At 49.9% G+C, this 16,783-nt stretch overlaps 7 protein-coding genes across 7 annotated transcripts; 2 read left to right on the top strand and 5 right to left on the bottom strand.

Moving 5' to 3' along the window:
• Nucleotides 1–76: 76 nt before the first annotated feature.
• On the bottom strand, nucleotides 77–1,742 carry FMAN_13233 (uncharacterized protein; the record flags this gene model as incomplete). Its single annotated transcript, XM_041832676.1, has 8 exons — nucleotides 77–426; nucleotides 476–543; nucleotides 597–985; nucleotides 1,035–1,102; nucleotides 1,154–1,190; nucleotides 1,241–1,422; nucleotides 1,472–1,607; nucleotides 1,659–1,742. 8 exons carry the CDS (start codon nucleotides 1,740–1,742, stop codon nucleotides 77–79), a joined length of 1,314 nt encoding a protein of 437 aa, XP_041683115.1.
• A 471-nt stretch (nucleotides 1,743–2,213) lies between these two features.
• FMAN_13232 (uncharacterized protein) lies at nucleotides 2,214–3,134 on the bottom strand (the record flags this gene model as incomplete). Its single annotated transcript, XM_041832674.1, has 1 exon — nucleotides 2,214–3,134. The coding sequence occupies one exon, from the start codon at nucleotides 3,132–3,134 to the stop codon at nucleotides 2,214–2,216; it is 921 nt and encodes a 306-aa protein (XP_041683114.1).
• Nucleotides 3,135–3,658: 524 nt separating this feature from the next.
• On the bottom strand, nucleotides 3,659–5,479 carry FMAN_13231 (related to RNA helicase MSS116; the record flags this gene model as incomplete). The annotated part of the gene is made up of 1 exon (XM_041832673.1): nucleotides 3,659–5,479. One exon carries the CDS (start codon nucleotides 5,477–5,479, stop codon nucleotides 3,659–3,661), a length of 1,821 nt encoding a protein of 606 aa, XP_041683113.1.
• A 453-nt stretch (nucleotides 5,480–5,932) lies between these two features.
• Nucleotides 5,933–7,654, bottom strand: FMAN_13230 (uncharacterized protein; the record flags this gene model as incomplete). The annotated part of the gene is made up of 1 exon (XM_041832672.1): nucleotides 5,933–7,654. One exon carries the CDS (start codon nucleotides 7,652–7,654, stop codon nucleotides 5,933–5,935), a length of 1,722 nt encoding a protein of 573 aa, XP_041683112.1.
• Nucleotides 7,655–8,169: 515 nt separating this feature from the next.
• Nucleotides 8,170–12,319, top strand: FMAN_13229 (uncharacterized protein; the record flags this gene model as incomplete). Its single annotated transcript, XM_041832671.1, has 5 exons — nucleotides 8,170–9,385; nucleotides 9,433–9,613; nucleotides 9,658–9,724; nucleotides 9,776–12,101; nucleotides 12,156–12,319. The coding sequence occupies 5 exons, from the start codon at nucleotides 8,170–8,172 to the stop codon at nucleotides 12,317–12,319; spliced, it is 3,954 nt and encodes a 1,317-aa protein (XP_041683111.1).
• A 465-nt stretch (nucleotides 12,320–12,784) lies between these two features.
• FMAN_13228 (uncharacterized protein) lies at nucleotides 12,785–13,335 on the top strand (the record flags this gene model as incomplete). Its single annotated transcript, XM_041832670.1, has 2 exons — nucleotides 12,785–12,923; nucleotides 12,974–13,335. The coding sequence occupies 2 exons, from the start codon at nucleotides 12,785–12,787 to the stop codon at nucleotides 13,333–13,335; spliced, it is 501 nt and encodes a 166-aa protein (XP_041683110.1).
• Nucleotides 13,336–16,126: 2,791 nt separating this feature from the next.
• Nucleotides 16,127–16,573, bottom strand: FMAN_13227 (uncharacterized protein; the record flags this gene model as incomplete). The annotated part of the gene is made up of 1 exon (XM_041832669.1): nucleotides 16,127–16,573. The coding sequence occupies one exon, from the start codon at nucleotides 16,571–16,573 to the stop codon at nucleotides 16,127–16,129; it is 447 nt and encodes a 148-aa protein (XP_041683109.1).
• Nucleotides 16,574–16,783: the final 210 nt, after the last annotated feature.

Below are 16,783 nucleotides of genomic sequence, written 5' to 3'. Positions count from 1 at the left end.
GCAAGAAAGCGTCAGACCTTGACAAGGGCGTCAAAATAAACTCAACAAAAGGTATCCTAAACCTATATAAAGTTACCTAAGCCTTTTTGGCATTTAGCATCGAGGTCCCGAGATTTCTTTCCTGCCCTAGCTTACTAACAGTCTCCATCTCGTGCTCCGTCCCCGACACTGCCGTCCGTCCACTACTGACTGTAACAGTCGTCAGTCCCCCAACGTCACTCAGCGTCGGCATATCCTCGTCATCCGGTATCGGTGCCAACGACCTGTCAATAAAAATAGGTTTGTTTGTTGACTGCCCTTCATTCTGCTTCCTCATCCGGTAAATCACCTTCCGCACAAGCTGGCGTGTTGATGGTACACTGGCGACTATGGCGCCCATGTACGTCTCGATACATGCCCAGAGAACTACCTGCACTTGACCTGTCTCTGTTGATATCATTAATTGGTGCTTGGCTACTGATCGATGCAGACTTACGCGCTTCTTCGGGCTTGGCAAGGAGCTGCGACTGGTAAATTGTCCGAATCAGACTGACTACCGTGAGACTACGCCATCTGTTAGATATCCCATTGAAACTGCAACGGTGACCTGAACTTACAACAGACCCAGACCAAACATGGCCATCACGCTGATCTTCTTGTCCAGCTTCAATCCGATGTTGTAAAGTTGCGTCATTGGAAGGATGAGCATCCAAACATCAAGTGCCAGATTCACTACGCAGTGCGCCAGAACAATCTTAATGGCATTCGAATATTTTCTCATGCTCACCACGTCATCTGAGCTGTTTTCGAGGAGATATGTGACAGACCGTCCGAGCGTGAGGTTCAGAGTAATAATGATGACAGTCGATAAGGCGTTGAAGGCGTGGGTTGCCCAGACTAACATTCTGAACGAATTGTCCGAGAAAATACGTAGATAAAAGAAAAGAATCGACGTCTTGGCTGCTGCGAGACCACAGACGTAGAGAAGGTGAAGGATAAAGATCTCCTACCACGGTATCATTAGCAATTATCTAATCGTGCACTTCTTCAAGTACCTTGAGGGCTTGAGACAGGTCATTCCTGGTAAATAATGGCGTAGCGAGTCCGAGGCCGTGATGTATTGCTGTGAATCATTAGCTGGATGACACACACAAGCAGCATGAATAGGTCATACCAAGTAGCGTAAAGACCGTGAATGGTATCAAAATGCACTTTCCACCGTCAGCAGGATCATCAGCAAACCGAGCGAGTGCCAGCATACAAAAGTGATAGCTGCCCATGTATCATCGGTGCCCCATGCATTCTTGGTCAGGATCTTGGACGTGACCCTCAACACGAAGAAGAAAAATGACAACGTCGCGAATACAATGATTGTGGCTCGATACTCTTGTCGGTTATCCTGGAGCGGCATCTGGCATAACTCTTTTCCCATAACTATAAACCCTACATGATGTTAACTACCAAACGTGCAGCCAATACCCATCAGACATACCTTGTATCTCTTGCGCAGTGCATACTCCAGTAACACAATTCAAAACATCGGTCTGAAAGTCCGGGTCCTCGCACATCGATCTTATGTTCGCATTCGTTTCGCCAGACGAGTCCATCGTTTCGAGGATGCATGGTATCTACACGCGTCAGTCTTAAGGGGAATAAAACAATCTGCTTCCCGGACTTACTGCACATGAGGGTACTTCTGACAGCGAAATGGCCGTCGCCAACACTGCCAAACAGAGGAGGAACAAACCCCTCGAGACAATCATCTTGAGGCTCTGCAAGACAAGAAGACAGGGAAAGAACGGAAATAATCCCCAGGGCCCAAGGTGTTTTAGCAGAGACCTTGCTAAGATTAGTCCAACTACGTTCCTGGCCTAGCTCCTCCATTCTGGCCCAGATTGATCCCGTCTCACCGGACAGAAAACATGACACCAAAATCTGAGTCTCAGACTTTGTGTCCCCTTTCTCGCCGAGGAATGATTATAGCGCCCATCATTCCAACGGGAAGCCAAATCACACTGCACCAAACTCAAACAGGCGAGTGATCGCGCAGGTACCCTGCTACGCTATGACCCGGGGACGGCGGGAGCTGACAGTGGCGTCGACGCCATCTCAAACACGGGTCAACGATGCTTCATTAAAAAATGTCTTATTTTCTTTGCTTATTCCCTTAAGACCAACGAACTCGCATTCTCCTCGGAGGTCTTCAAACGCCCAAACTTGCCGTCGCTATCATCTCAGACCTCCAAATCGATGTATTCATACTCCTTGCGCTTGTCGTCAAAAGCAAAACTGATGTAACACGACGGCCCGCACCACTCTGAGCGCTGCGTTTTAAAACGCCAGAAAAGTGATCTATCAGTAAACAGTCCCTCGTGTTCGAACCATGTCTCCAGAGCGCGCTTCTTGTCCAAATGAATACTGAAGTTCTCTGTCTCGCGGTCTTTGCATTTGGCTAGCCAGTCTGTATGCGCTTTTTCCCGGAAATCAAGACGGATTTCCATATTGAGGGACCGAATACCTGAGCGGATTGCTTTGAGGGTTTGGTATGTAAACTCGCTGGACGCCTCAGCGAAGTCATTTTGATCAATGTGAATGTCCAGATCTTTCAAGTGCGGAACGTCTTTGAAGATCTTGAGTTCCCCATCACAAAACCAGTGATCGTAATCTCGAAAAAGGCGTAATCGAGAGATACAAGCGAAATTAACCTTGCTTACAGGCGACGTATCAGAAATCGGCCACTTTCTGCGTCCTCGCGTATGAGTATAGCGACGCGGCCAGGAATAACCCCTTCGAAAGCCGTTTTCCGAGTACAAGATCGGGGTACCTTCTTTATTGATGATCCGGCAAGTCAGTAAGATTTGTGGATCGATTTCAAGAGGACAGTCCCAAGGTTCCTTAGGGATAAGACGGAACTTTTTGGAGGTGCAGTGGTGAAGCTCGGCGTAGGCCTTGGAGACGAGGAGGAGGCGATAGATTTCGAGACGGATCTCGGCTGGGAGGGCGAGGAAGGGTGTACCACTTTCGATGTGACGCGATGAGGCTTTGCATTTTCGTGGTGGCATGTTTCTCCCGGATTGGGGTGAGCCGGGTGAAGGGCTTTGATTAGCGATAGGCTTTGGATGAAGGACCTCGTTTATCAGCCGCTGTTGATCCATTTTTCGTCCCTGATGCAATAGGATGGATGCGTATGAATTGATGTGAGATAGATGCCTAATATAAAGAAACGGCGCCAGCGTAAAGGTGAAGAGCTGAGCATCGTCAGCAGTCAACAGGCATCCTCACCAGAGCGGGTCATTGATCTTCCGGGCCAGTCACCTTACCGCAGGGTAAGGCATCTCAGGTTGCAACACCGCATCGATATGCTCATGAAAAGTAGAAGGATTTTAACTCGCAATATCTCATCAAGTCCATATCCGATAAGAAAATTATGTTCGAGTAAATCTCATTGTTTCTGCGTATAAATTTACTAATTTAATTGGGAACATAGACACTGCACGTGTCATGGTTCACATCCAATCTTGGCACAGCACGGTACCGTAAACAGAGTCTTGATCATCACGACATCTCTGATGTCCAGTCTAAAAAGTCTATGCTGCCCTCATATCTAAGCAAATGCACTTGTTTCTGTAATGTCGTAATATCCCCAACTCCAACCTAACCAGCCATTTTTGTCATAACCCTAGTTGCGTCCTCGCTTTCCGCGTCCATTATCCCCGTGTCCACCAGGAGCACCATGTTTCTGACGAGGACGATCAGCAACCGTGTTCAACCCCCGCACACCTCTCAAACCCATCTTGCCAGCAGTGCTTTTCTGGATAGTAGGCACGTCGGGCGATCCCAGACCCTCACGCGCATAAACGTTGGCTTGTCGAACAAGCTCCTCCTTATCCCAGCGGAGAGCCTTCATGTGACTGTTGTAGTAGCCCAGCCAAGCTTGGTAAACACGGGACTTCTCGTCGTCCTCCATCTTCTCGGCGACTTCGATGACGTCTTGGCTGGGTGAGAGATCGGCTTCGCGGGCGATGAGGTTGATTTCTTTGAGGGAGTACTTGGGGAAGAAACCCTCTGCGTCGCATACAATCAGGATTCCACGACCTTCAGCGTCGGCTCGTGCTGTTCGGCCGAGACGGTGGATGTAGCTCTGCTTGTCGGCGGGCATACCGACTTGGATGACGGTGGTGACGCCGGGGAAGTCCATTCCACGAGCGACGACATCGGTAGCAACGAGAATAGCGCTGCGAGCAGTTCGGTAGTCGTTGGTGATTTTTGTGCGCTTGTTCTGGCTCATGCGGCTGTGCAAGATCGAAACCGGGGGAAGGCCGGGAAGATCCTCCAAAAGGCGTCCGTAGAAATCAGCGATGGCAGCGGTCGGCGCGAAAAGAATCGCCTTGAATGCCTGGCCGCGAGTAGCTTCCTCACGAATACAGCCAACCATGGCGGGCGCAACGTCGGCAAAGGTAGGAACTTGGACGAGGAACTGGGGAACGCGCTCGTGGGTGTTGGCTTCACCAGCAGGAATGGTCGAGATGAACTTGTAGCCCGGTGAGAGGACGAGACCAGCGACTTGTTCAACGTGGGGAGCGATGGTGGCGGAGAAGAGCATGCCTTGTCGGTCGGACTTGGTCTTGTCGGGAAGACGGCCGACAATGTCACGGAGATCTTTCATGAAGCCCATGTCGAGAAGACGGTCTGCCTCGTCGAGAACAAGAGTGTTGAGCTTGCGCATGCTGTACACGATATCCTCGTTGGACATGTGATCCAGAAGACGACCAGGTGTAGCGATGAGAATCTCACAACCAGCAAGAATGGCCCGCTCCTCACGATCCTTGTTCGTTCCTCCAATAGCAACCTGAACGCGATACTTGGGAAGTCCTTGAAGAACCTTCTTCGCCTCGGCAGAGATCTGAAGCGCGAGCTCACGAGTCGGTGAAATAACAAGCAGCGAAATGCCATCGCCGGCAGCTCTGTTCTGGTTAATCATAGTCTGCAGCGCAGGGATCAAAAACGCCATGGTCTTGCCGGTGCCGGTACGCGCCTGGACGAGACAGTCACTGCGGTTCGGGGGGAGAAGTTCATCCATGGTCGCAGCTTGAACGGGCGTCATGAACTCAAACTTCATGTCGTTTGTGATGGTGCGCACGATGAGAGGGTTGACCTTGTTGTTCTCCAACAAGCTGTCGAAGCGACGCGAGGTAGGCTCTTCAGTGAGCGGCGGCGCGGGCGCAGGCGCAGGCGAAGGCGAAGCCATCTCGACATCTGGCGACTCATTCTCAGTCTTGATCTGTGGGTTGCGAGGCTGGTTTGAACGACCGCCGCCGCGGCCGCCGCCACGAGAGCTGAAGCCTCGACGGTTTCCACCGCGACCGCCGCGACGTCTTGATCCGCCGTCCATAATGAAAGGAGAGAGTGTGGGCTGTTGTGCGAAAAGTGTTGTGAGAGGAAGAAGACTTTGGCGCGGGTGCTGAAGAATGTTGTTGATGGGGAGGCGGAAGCGCTGCATTTTTCTTTGTTGACCTTCCTGGGATTTTGATAACGGGCAAAAAGTCTCTGCTCTTTGTAGTACAGCGCTAGGCTGCAACGGGTAACGGGCCACGGTTTAGGCGAGGAGCGCTAAACCTCATGTGGCAAGAGGCGATAAAGCGCTACACCTCCATTTTTGAGCGTCCAGGCGACCAGAGGAGAATAAATCTATGATGAATTTAGGGTCCTAAAAGCCTAAGATCTACTAAATGTTTATAAAATTATACTAAACTTACCTATATTTGTATTTTTCTTAGGGTCGAGATCCTAAATGATCTTTCCCTCCTCTTGTTGCTGGTTGAAGAAAAGGCAATGAATTTTACAACAGACGTCAAGAATGTTATTTAAGGTGTAGAAACAACGTGATCTAAAATGATGCAACAAGATCAGGTGCATACCATAGGCTGCTGAGCGTCTATTCCTGCTTCGCGCTTCACCTCCCCCATGAGCAACTTATAGGTCTCACAACGCTCTTATAGAACGCCTGTTGCAGATCGTCCGTCGAAGTCCCTTCAAACTCTGAGTTCAGACATAATTCTGTAGCATTCATGTACTCTTTTCCTCTCGATTGTCCAAGTTTCGGCATTGATTTTCTCAGTATCCATTCCCGAAACGCAGCGGCAGAATGTTCGTACTCCTCAGTCTGGGTGGCCTCTTCATACAGCTGGATAATTGGCTTTTGGAGGCCAAGCTCAAGTAGTAGGATGCCGATGCTATAGATATCGTGCTTTATTGCAAAAGGAGTTTTGCCTGTTGGTCCCTGTTCATCCTCAGATGGCTCCTCTGGTACACCTTGAACTGCTTCATGTCGATACAGATTCGCTTCTAGATCATCTGTCACGCCTTCTGTTTGTCCTGGTGCTGATATCTCTCGGCTGTACTCGAAACTGGCTAGATAAGGCTCTTCATAAGAAAGATTACCTGCGTCATCTTGGAAGTACAGAATGTTCTCGCTGCGAAGTCCTTTGTGCAACCAGCCTGCAAGGTGCAAGCACAACACCGCTCGTGTGACGCTCTTCGCGACTTTGAACCAGTCGTCGAGATAAATGTTGTCCTGGGACCCCTCGAGAATAGTCTTCAATGTCGTGTACTTCTTCCTTGGCATGCTGAATAAGATCCCGTATCGGACTTCGTCGTCGGACGGCCCATCACGCGTGATGACGCCAATGCAGTCTAACGTCCTAAGATCTTCAAGCCTTGAACTCCATTTCAGAAGACGTGCAAGATTCTTGATACGATTTCCAGCCATCGCGCGGTATGTCGCTGCAGTGTGTCCAGGAGGGATATGAGAACCATCGATCAGTTTCCACTCCACCAAGACATCAGTGGAGTTGGTCCCCTTCCGAAACACCCCAGTCGATCGCCTCGTTCGCTCATCGAGCGGTCCCGTTTCACGCAGAGACCTATCCTTCTCATCAACCTTCTCTGCATTAAGAGCGCCGAGCTGAAGCTGCAGCACCATGACCTTGAGAAGAGCTAGACTCTGAAGCATCGAGTCATCTGGCGCTCCTGCAGCAACAGCGTTCAGCTTAGAGATGTTAATGGACGAGAGTAGAGAATTAGCAACTTGCATAGCAACAGGGTCATTCTCAGGCGGTTTAAAGAACTTGCAGAGATCATCAATCATCGACTCGAGAAGCTCGAGTGTCTTTGTAATCTCCCCTTCTTTGAGAGCCCATCGCAGCTTCTCCGACACTTTAGCCTCATCGCGCATCGCTTCAAGCTTCTTAGCCCACTCTTCCCGCTCCTGGGAGTCCTTGAACGCCATTCGGAGCATCGCCCCAAGCGAAGTCGCCGCTGAAACAGGGACATTCTCTGCAGACGCCAATGCCGGAAATTCTTGTGATAGTTCACCAAGCGAGTCCAAGAACCCGTAGATGATGACGACGTACTTGACGGCGAGATCACCATTCTCGATGAAGCGATCATCCTTCCAACAAGCCGCATCAGGTCCTCTGTCAAATCCCCAGTCTAGACCCCAGGCTTTGAACCGTGCGGCTTGCATTTCGAGGCGTGCTTTGAAGATAAGAGCGTCAGAAGCTAGGGTTTCTCCCTTCTGCCAGACGGAAAAGCCATCGACGCAGCCTTGGAAGATTTGGAGAAAGAGACTGGTCGCGCCTAGGGCGGTGCCAGCTGTGCCAGATGGATCGGTCATGGTGACCATCCAGTGAATATTGAGAAACGGTGAGAAGGGAGAGTTGTCGATGTATGATGCCAACGAGAGGCAAGAAAACCTGAGACCTTTATCTTAAGTGATGTTAAGACTTAGGCAATTTATTCTAAGTTTAAGGAATTTTTTACTAAGTTTGTTCAAACATATTCTTGTGAAGTCTTATCTTTTCTTGCTCCCTGGGGGCTGTTTTACTCGTGACACGGATGTGCGGCACTGCCACGATGAGGGGGTTGAAACCAGCTGAGATGACGATGGTTACCATTGGCTATCATGTAGTGTGCCTTGTGAGGGGCAGTGCCGCCACTATCAATATCACTCAATAGATGCTGACCACTGTGACGAGCTAACTGAGTTAGTGAGGTGCGGCTGAAACCGTCATGTTCCATGCTGCGTCTCAGCTCCGGCCTTCAAAATATCGACGTCCCCGATTTCATCTCCACTCGAGTCCCGTGGCTTCAAACGGGCCGTACCGTAGTGACGCTGTTCAAGTTTATACAATGGCGAGCGAAGCCAAACAGCGCGATCATGATCTCTTATCGTTCATGTCCACTTTTCTCATAACGCATCAACGTCTTGATCTTTCCCTGACGCTCCTCAGCGTTCTAATCGACGACGCGAGTATCGACGTCCAAGTACGCTCCAACAAAGGCGGTTATTTCTCAGTTTGCCTTGCAAGATCGAAAGATCTCCTTGAGGCTCGCTTCCTCAATCGCAACGATGACCTATTACCAGAAGCCACAAATCTACCTGAACTTGTCGCTGTCAAGATTCCGCGGCCGGATGGTGATCTAAACAGTGCTAGGAGTCGCAAGATGTGGTCTTCTATGGCGATGGAGTTGCAGATCCTGCGAAACAAGTTTATCAAGAACCATCCGAATATCGTGCAATTGTTGGGAATCTGCTGGAAATCTGTCAAGGATGGAGTTTTGATGCCTTCCTTTGTACTTGAAGCAGCGGAAATTGACCTCGAAAAGTTCTTGGATAATCCGAAAGCCGTGGAGTATCGCAAGGTATTGGGTCTCTCTGTAGATATAGCCACTGGTGTTCGGGCCCTACACGACGTTGGGATCATTCACGGCGACATCAAACCAGCAAACGTCCTCATCTTCAAGGATCCCCAGCTCACATATGTCGCCAAGATTGCTGACTTTGGATCATCTCTGCTTCGGTCCGATATTAAATCTCCCATGAAACTACCATTTGGCTCAGGGTTCTGGCAAGCACCTGAATGTCGAGACCATCTGGACGGCGACCAACTTACCAAAGCGGATGTATACTCTGTCGGCCTGGTCCTATGGCGATTGCTCGCGGGAGATATGATGCACTTGTTACTAGACTCAGTAAAAGACGATGGTCTAACGAGAGATGCGTTCTTCGAACAGATGAAACGAAATGACGAGAAGAGGATTCCAGCTACGGTTTATCATTGTCTTATGCGAATGGAGGATATCCTCGGTCCCGAAGAGAAGACAGAGCCTTCGAGGAGCATGTACTCGATCCACAAGGTGGTTGACGACATGGCCTCTGTTATCATGATGACATTAGTTCAGCCGAAATCTCGTTCCAGTATCAAAGCACTGCTGGAGAACATGCGAATAGTCATGCATCAGTATCTCATATGGGAAGAGTTCCGCGGGCTCTATACGGAGGACTTCAAAAAGAGTGGACCTATTAAGATGAACGCACAAGAGCAGGACATATGGCTTCAGCCAGGTAAGCTTCTTCAACTTTGCATCGAAAGATGGCAGCTAATGAGATAGGTCTCGACGAACCGACCGACGACGATATTAAGAGAGTTCTGCGTCTGGGAAGGTCGACGGAGTGGCTAAATCAGACCACCAGTCACATCAAACGTGGCGGACGCGTTTCGGATGTCCCTGGAATCGATCAAGTGCCTGAAAGTGTTGCTGCTACTCATGTGGCCGAGACTTGGAAGCGATGGTAAGATCTAATCGTGCTAAGTTAGACCTTGCTAATTTGACTAGGCGGAAGCTCAGAGATCCGAAGCCCGACGAGGCGATAAGTCTACGACCGGGACGGGCAGTATTAGAGGTACGCGAAGTGACATTTGGATTGTGCTATAACACCTGACATCATGCGTAGGCAGACTCCTCCATGGGAACCCTCAGGGTCCTACCACCCGAGATCATAAGCAATGTTATGCGAGAAGTGAAGAGAGTCGCGCAAGATCCCAAGGAAGAACAAACTCGTCGTAAAGAAGCAGCTTGGCAGTACGCAATGTTCAATCTGCGAACTGTTCAGCTCCATTCCAAAAGCCAAGACACAATCGATGAATCACTTGCAATGCTTCTTCAAGCAGCAGAAGAAGGGCACTACGGCGCTCGTGGGATCGTTGGCCACCTATACGTCTCCCTAAGCCGGGATTTCCCAAGGTCGAGAGATATCGAGCTGGCATGGCTGAGGGATGGTATTTGCCACGGCAGTGAGACTGCGAAGCGTCGACTACAGGCCCTGGATCCAGACTTATACACCCAAGCAGTCGACTTACTGCGTACAAGATACTCTGGTCTTGGAATTGAAACTCCCACGCAATACTGGGATCAAGAGACGCTCTCGGACGACGAACTATTTCACGAGACTCGAATCCGTCACCGAATCGGCATGGATGCTAATCAAGGGCAGACTGTACTTCTTTGTGCAATGTCTAATCGTCTTGAGCTTTTAAAACAGTTAACGGACGATGGTCTTGTCAATGTAAACCATGTGAACGAATGGAATGAATCCCCTCTTCTTTGGGCTTCAAGAGCGGGACACAGAGACGTTGTATTTCATCTCTTGGATTGCGGTGCTGATCCGTCGGTCGCAAGCGATGAAAGAACTATTCCGCTTCATTTTCTCAGCTCCTTCGACGACATGGATATTCCTGAGGTGTGTCGACGGCTGATTGAGGCTGGTGCAGACCTAGAAGCGCGTTCAAAGGCTGGACATCGCTATCGACAAGGCTTGGACTCAACATACGGTGATGTTGACGGAACGCCATTGACATGGGCCGTTGCCGCGAATAAAAGTGTCGCAGCCCAGGCCTTGGTCACCTCTGGCGCTGATCCATTTGATCTTCCTGGTCTGGAGGTTTCGTATTCTGATACCTTTGGTGGCATGTCCCATGTCTCCCCCGTCTGGTTTGCCGCGATGAACCATCAATACTACATGCTTGAGATCTTATTGCGGAATGTAGCCAAAAAGAAGGTTAAGGACTTTCTCAACACTTACCAACGAAAGTTTGGGTCGAATGACAGTTCGGGACAGGACAACCCCATCATCGCTTGGTGCGTCACATATGCTGCTCAAGGCATAGGCAGAAGACTCCTCATCCATGGTAAACACCATCAGGAAGCATTTATCAAGACTTTCGATATGTTGGTGGACTACGGCGCCGATACAGACGACGTCCACCGCCTGGCTGTTCAACATGGGCAGCCATTCGTGCTGGACTATCTTTTCGGTTCTGGAAAGATACCGAAACCAACACCACGGAAGTGGATGGAGTATATTCTCATCGCGGGAGCAACACAAGACTGGATCACATTTGATGTTCTGCTTCGTCACTCGCAAGCAGACGACCTCTCATCAGAGCAGTGGCATCTTTACTACGGGTCTTTCAGGGGTTTGCCGAATAATGTTGAGTATCTCGATGTATTCAGGAAACATCGAGACTCGAAAACGGACTACTATCTTCACTACACCAAAGCCCTCATGAGCGGAAAGTTCATCCTCGCTCGCTGGTTTTACGACACTGGTTTATGTGATCTTACCCAACAAGTCAGCACATCAGATGAGACCATTCTAGGGTTACTCCTGCGTCGCTGTAAATCCTACTCCAACGCTATTCTCCAGCTCGAACAGGTCTTACAACTGGATCTTCCGGATTCGTGCTTCTGGGATATATGTAAGATGTCTGATTCGAGCTTTACTGCGCTTCATCAGGTTGCGTATTTCCCTGAGTATCAGACCAGTAGTACCATGGCCAACGCCGCACTGAGACTGATCGTTCAGAAATGGTATGAGCCAGAACATCTCAACGCTCAAGTTGCAGAGGGCGAGTTCAAAGGGAGAACTGCACTGCACATTGCCGCACTGACAGCCAACATCGGAGCCGTTCGGTACTTACTCCAAGAAGAAGAAGAGTCCCTTGACTTGACGTTACTGGACTGCAACAACTTCAGCGTCGTGGACACAGCAGCTTGGGGACTGATGAGTCAACAAAGTCGTATCAAACTGTGGGATTTGCCGACGGAGTACCACAAGTCTGCTGATTTAGATCACTGGAGAAACGTCATGGAGATTCTAGTACGGCTGCTGAAAGCTGGGGCGAAGCCCAATAAGATCGGCCTTGCGGTGACGAGGACTGAGCAGGAAAAGATCCAGGTCTTTGATCTTGAGAGGTTTAAAGTTTATACAGTTCCATTTAGTAAGTATTATTGCAACATGGTGTGAGCTTGAGGATCTTGCTGACTTATGGCAGTGTTTTTTGGAGACAAGTTCCCGAAGGAATTGGGAGGGGAGAGATTCTGGGTTGAGGTGTCGAAGTTAAAGGTTGATCAGACATTTTTTATTGCGACTCTGGAGAATTTGAGTGATGAGGAGAGGGCGGCTGGAGTTATGACTAGGGTTGCGTCTTTCTATTGATCTTGGTCGTCAGTTATGTATTGAGTTGTAGTCACTGCTAGATAGGAGCATAAACTTATGATGGGGCTTTACTAAAGTTGATCAAATTCATTCCAATCTTTGACCTTGAACATATAAACTTGTCATATGCTTTATTAAATGCTAATTAGATTATCTTAATCAATTCCACCAACCTAAGTCTTAATGATCCTCTGGTTCAACAGCCATGTGCTGGGTTGGGTTATCGATAACGGATCGCGATGGCCTCCTTCCTTCCCAATGATGGATCAGACCTCTTCCCCATCAACACCTGGGTCAATGGACTTCCTTCCCGTAATATCAGTAGAATGCCTCTTTCCCAAACTGCAGCCATGGACTTCTTCATTACGTCGACGAACATGTTTGACTTGTTCCTCTCCAGGCTTCACGACAACCGCAGCAGCAGCAGCAACAACAACAACAACAACAACAACAACAACAACAATCATGTCTGCCTGGATGACGGTTCTCGACACCGCGGTGAAGGTGGTCACCGTGGTGGCCTACTTCTTCACCTCGGTGCATTTGGGGGCGAAGTTTGTCCGGTGGTGGGGCAAGGGGAAGAAGGACAAGAAGGAGACCGACGGTACGAACTCAGATCTATACGTTCGCAATGTCCAAACTGACCACAAGCAGAGTCTGAAATGATGGAGATGGGGCTTGTGCCCAGAGGGCGGTTTGGGGACCACATGAAAATGCAGGCGGAGGCGGCTTGGATGGAGGAGTTTGGCCCTGTGCTGGAGGAGGCGAGGGTAGTGGCCCGGATGGCAATCCAGGCCGAGGTGACGGGTCTGGAGGGCAAGCTCAATGCCCAAGAAGAGCTACAACGAGAGAGGAGACTTCTCTTCTCAAATCTGGAGGACAAGGTGACTCGGCTTGAGCAGATTGGCCTCCTTGGCCGACTTCAAGCACTCGAGCGCGACGTTCCCGTCGATCTCTCCCGTCGGCTCACTGTTCTCGAGGGGACACTACCCTCCGTCACTCATCGCCATGGCTAGGACACAAGCCATCCAAGTGTTGAACGAGACAAATCACGTTAAAAGAACCACGCGTGTTGAACGAGACAAATCACGTAAAAACAACCCGTGGCGGGGCAAACCACGTTAAACACCCCTGGATTAACGAAGGAAGAGAGGAAGGGAGGCATTGAACTAGTCAGGCATCTGTCGCTTGCGACAGTGTAAGACCTGGCTAGCCCGGTCCGCGGGTCTATAGGTCAGGCGCTTTCACCGATCACTGGTCTTTTCATCATTCACCATGACCACGTCGATCAAGCGCACCTTGTCCGGGTCCAGTAGCCAGCACAACTCTATCAATTTTGCTGGTGAAGCTAAAGCAGCCCCATTACCGAGTTGTCCACACACAACCACCAACAACAAATCGGTATAAAAACGATGCCTCCGCTACACTCTTACCCCTTACACTCTCGGCACTCTTCATCCAACATCTTGGACAATCTCTACGTCTTCAAGTCGTCACCGAGTACGCCTTCCTTTCGTTACATTCTACCTCTGTCGTTTCCTCGAAACACTGAGTCAGAGCTTGACTTTCGCAACTCGATCATTTCAACTGCAATTGTTTTGCGAGCTTTCCACAAGCCACCACAACTGCCAGACCAGGCGTCATGGAAGATAGCCAAAATTACCCAGCTCCTCTCACGACACTCAGCCTGTCAAACTACCACGTCTTGCAACCTGGGTACGATACACGCCTCATTCATCATGAATACCAGCACCAGTCGCGAGTGTCCATGTTCGCCAGAAATGACACATACCAACAGCATTCGGATCGGGAATACCCTCCAACCTACCCGCATCTCCACCGGGATCTACAAAGCTATTCTTCCGCGAAGATCTGCTGCAGGGACTGGAGCCATGCCAATCAAGGCGATCTCCCATCCCATGAGAGCACAGGGCTGTTCAGCTGTATAATCTGCTGTCATATTGGATTCCCATCTCAACTGTGAAGCCCCTGCGACACCACTCAGTGTACGTCGGCGCACCTCGGCGACCAGGTCATCTATCCCCACTGCTTGTACTGGCACTATCCCTTCCAGTGGTGGCGGTATGGGCTGATATTCGTCATTTGTAATGGCGGATGGAAACGACCCCATATAATTCAAGCTGCGATAGCCTTGATCCCCCTTGGGTGACATGAACTCAAGTGCCTTCTTGTTGAGACTATCACCCGTCACTCCTTTACTCAAACTGGTGGATCTATTGTGGCCCATCGGCATTCACTTTCCATCCTTGGAAACCGATGCCTCATCGTCTTTGGCAACCTCTTGGCTATTTTATCCCAAGTTCTCGCCTACCAAGAACTGTCATCTACAACGAAAGACGGCCACGATTCGTCCGATGTATCGATTATGAATCTCCAACAGCAACAACTTGCACTCGAGACTCCCGACTACAACTTCAAAGTCAATCAAGCTCAAGTATGTTGACGACATGTATTCCCATTCACTACTGACGACTATCGACAGATATGGCATGCAGAGTTTGGTTACCGCTCGCAAAAGACCTCCGAGTCAACGTCTCTCACGAACAGCCAAGAACGCTCCCATCGGCAAAGTATCTACCACCAGTCACCAGGAGACCACATGCGATAGTTGACACCGGGGCTCAATTTGCAGCGACCGACCTCAGTAGGACTCCTTTCAGCAACGCTTCATAGTACACTACTTCGCGATATTGTTCAGACAAGCTGCAAGTGTCATCCGCTACTGTCAAACTTAGAAGGCTTTCCAACCATGATGCAGATGCCACACGACTCGCTTTCTCTCTTTTTCCCCGATTCATCTTCTCTGTAGTAAACGGCCGTCGCGGCCGGGCCTCGCTGTGATAGTCGACGCTGGGTTGTCAGGTCGGTAACCTCATCGGGACGTCGAATCAATATCCGGCAAGCTTTCTGGCTTTCCTTTCCATTCCATAGTTGTTACTAATCGCGTTTTCAGGTCTCGCAGCAATATTGGTACCAATAACACGACCGGCTTTAGCCATACCTGCTTTCGGGACGCTCGCGGTGACGATCGACGTGATCGAATGTTTGATCGACATTGCACACCTTTTCAAGTTGAGACAATGAAGGGCGACACTCGAGGTCTTCGAGGTCGAAAAGAAGAAGAATCGTATATGATTGGGGTTCAGTACCCAGGTCGAGATTGATTGCGAAGGAGGATGCGACTGAGGAGCTGCCCCTGGTGATTAAAGATGTTTTCGACTCAACCACGGTATCCTGGACTTTTAGTCTCTCCTCCAAGTCAACGTACCAACAATTGCGCCTACCTCTGACCTAAAAACTTCAATCTTCTATCATCAACGGCGCTCAGCGATTGAAGAAGTGATAGCAGATCGAAAGACAGGGCCCGGCGGAGGTCAGGAAGCAACCTCGCGAGACCAGTCGTGTTAGCCCAAGACGTCTCAACAGCAACTCTTCAGTTCGATCAACTCAATATGAGCAGTAACTCCGCCGCGATCCCATCGTCAGGCTCAGCACTCTCAGTCGCATCGTCCCCGCCAACCTCACCAATCAGCTCAGCCACCTCAAGAAGATAAGCCCATGGATCACCACTGAGGGGCAACCCTGGAGCTTCCGTGGCACGGGAAGGAGCTCGGAGTAGAGAACTGCGCTCCAAAAATGGGAAGAGAAGGGTTTTCATTACCACCATCGCCTCAGTGACAAGTAATACAAATCGCGCCAGAACCGAAATCAGCAACCCTATATGTCTTGAAACATTCGAGGCGGAGACAGATCTCCGGTAAAGATCTCAACCAGACTAGCGCAAATCTACGGCTGCTGCTGCTGCACGAGCGCACCATCATCAGCATCACCAAGAATGGTCCTGGATATTGCGGCCATGGTGGCCACAATTGTTTCTGGCGTGGTGGCCATGGGGGACTGTGCCCCAAAATATGGCCGAGAGTTTGTTTGCTGGGTCACAGGCCCAAAGCCAAGTCTCGTATGAAGATGTTCAATAAAGAGACTGATATTATGGTGTAGAAGATGGGATCCAGTTGGCGGAGCGGGGCCTTGCTCCTGATCAAATGGCCAAGAGGCAGGCTGCTGGAGGGTCTTTTGGGGGTGAATGAGGACATTTGTCGAGTAGGTCAGAGGCCGGTATAAAGATGTTGTACCAAAAACGCACTCAGAACCGTGGCTGATAAAATAGCTATCGTGCCCGAGAAAAGAACGGTTGCAGAAAGAGGAATTAAATGTATCAGAAGGCCTGGGCATGATGAAGAGAGAGAGAGTCGCCGAGACGGTAGTATCAAATGTCACAGAAGCTTGGGAATAAAACTAATATTTGTTCACTAGTTGACGATTTGATGTCGAGGGTGCTGATGCCTCAGAACCATGATGGGCAGATGGCCGGGAGGGGCTGTAAGGTTGGGCCAGTTACAGAGAGACAAAGAGTTTTGGTTTCCTGGAGGTTGGAGGAAAAGT

Source organism: Fusarium mangiferae (assembly GCF_900044065.1).
Source record: "Fusarium mangiferae strain MRC7560 genome assembly, contig: FMAN_scaffold007, whole genome shotgun sequence".
Lineage (NCBI taxonomy): Eukaryota > Fungi > Ascomycota > Sordariomycetes > Hypocreales > Nectriaceae > Fusarium > Fusarium mangiferae.
This window is presented reverse-complemented; position numbering and strand designations above follow the sequence as displayed.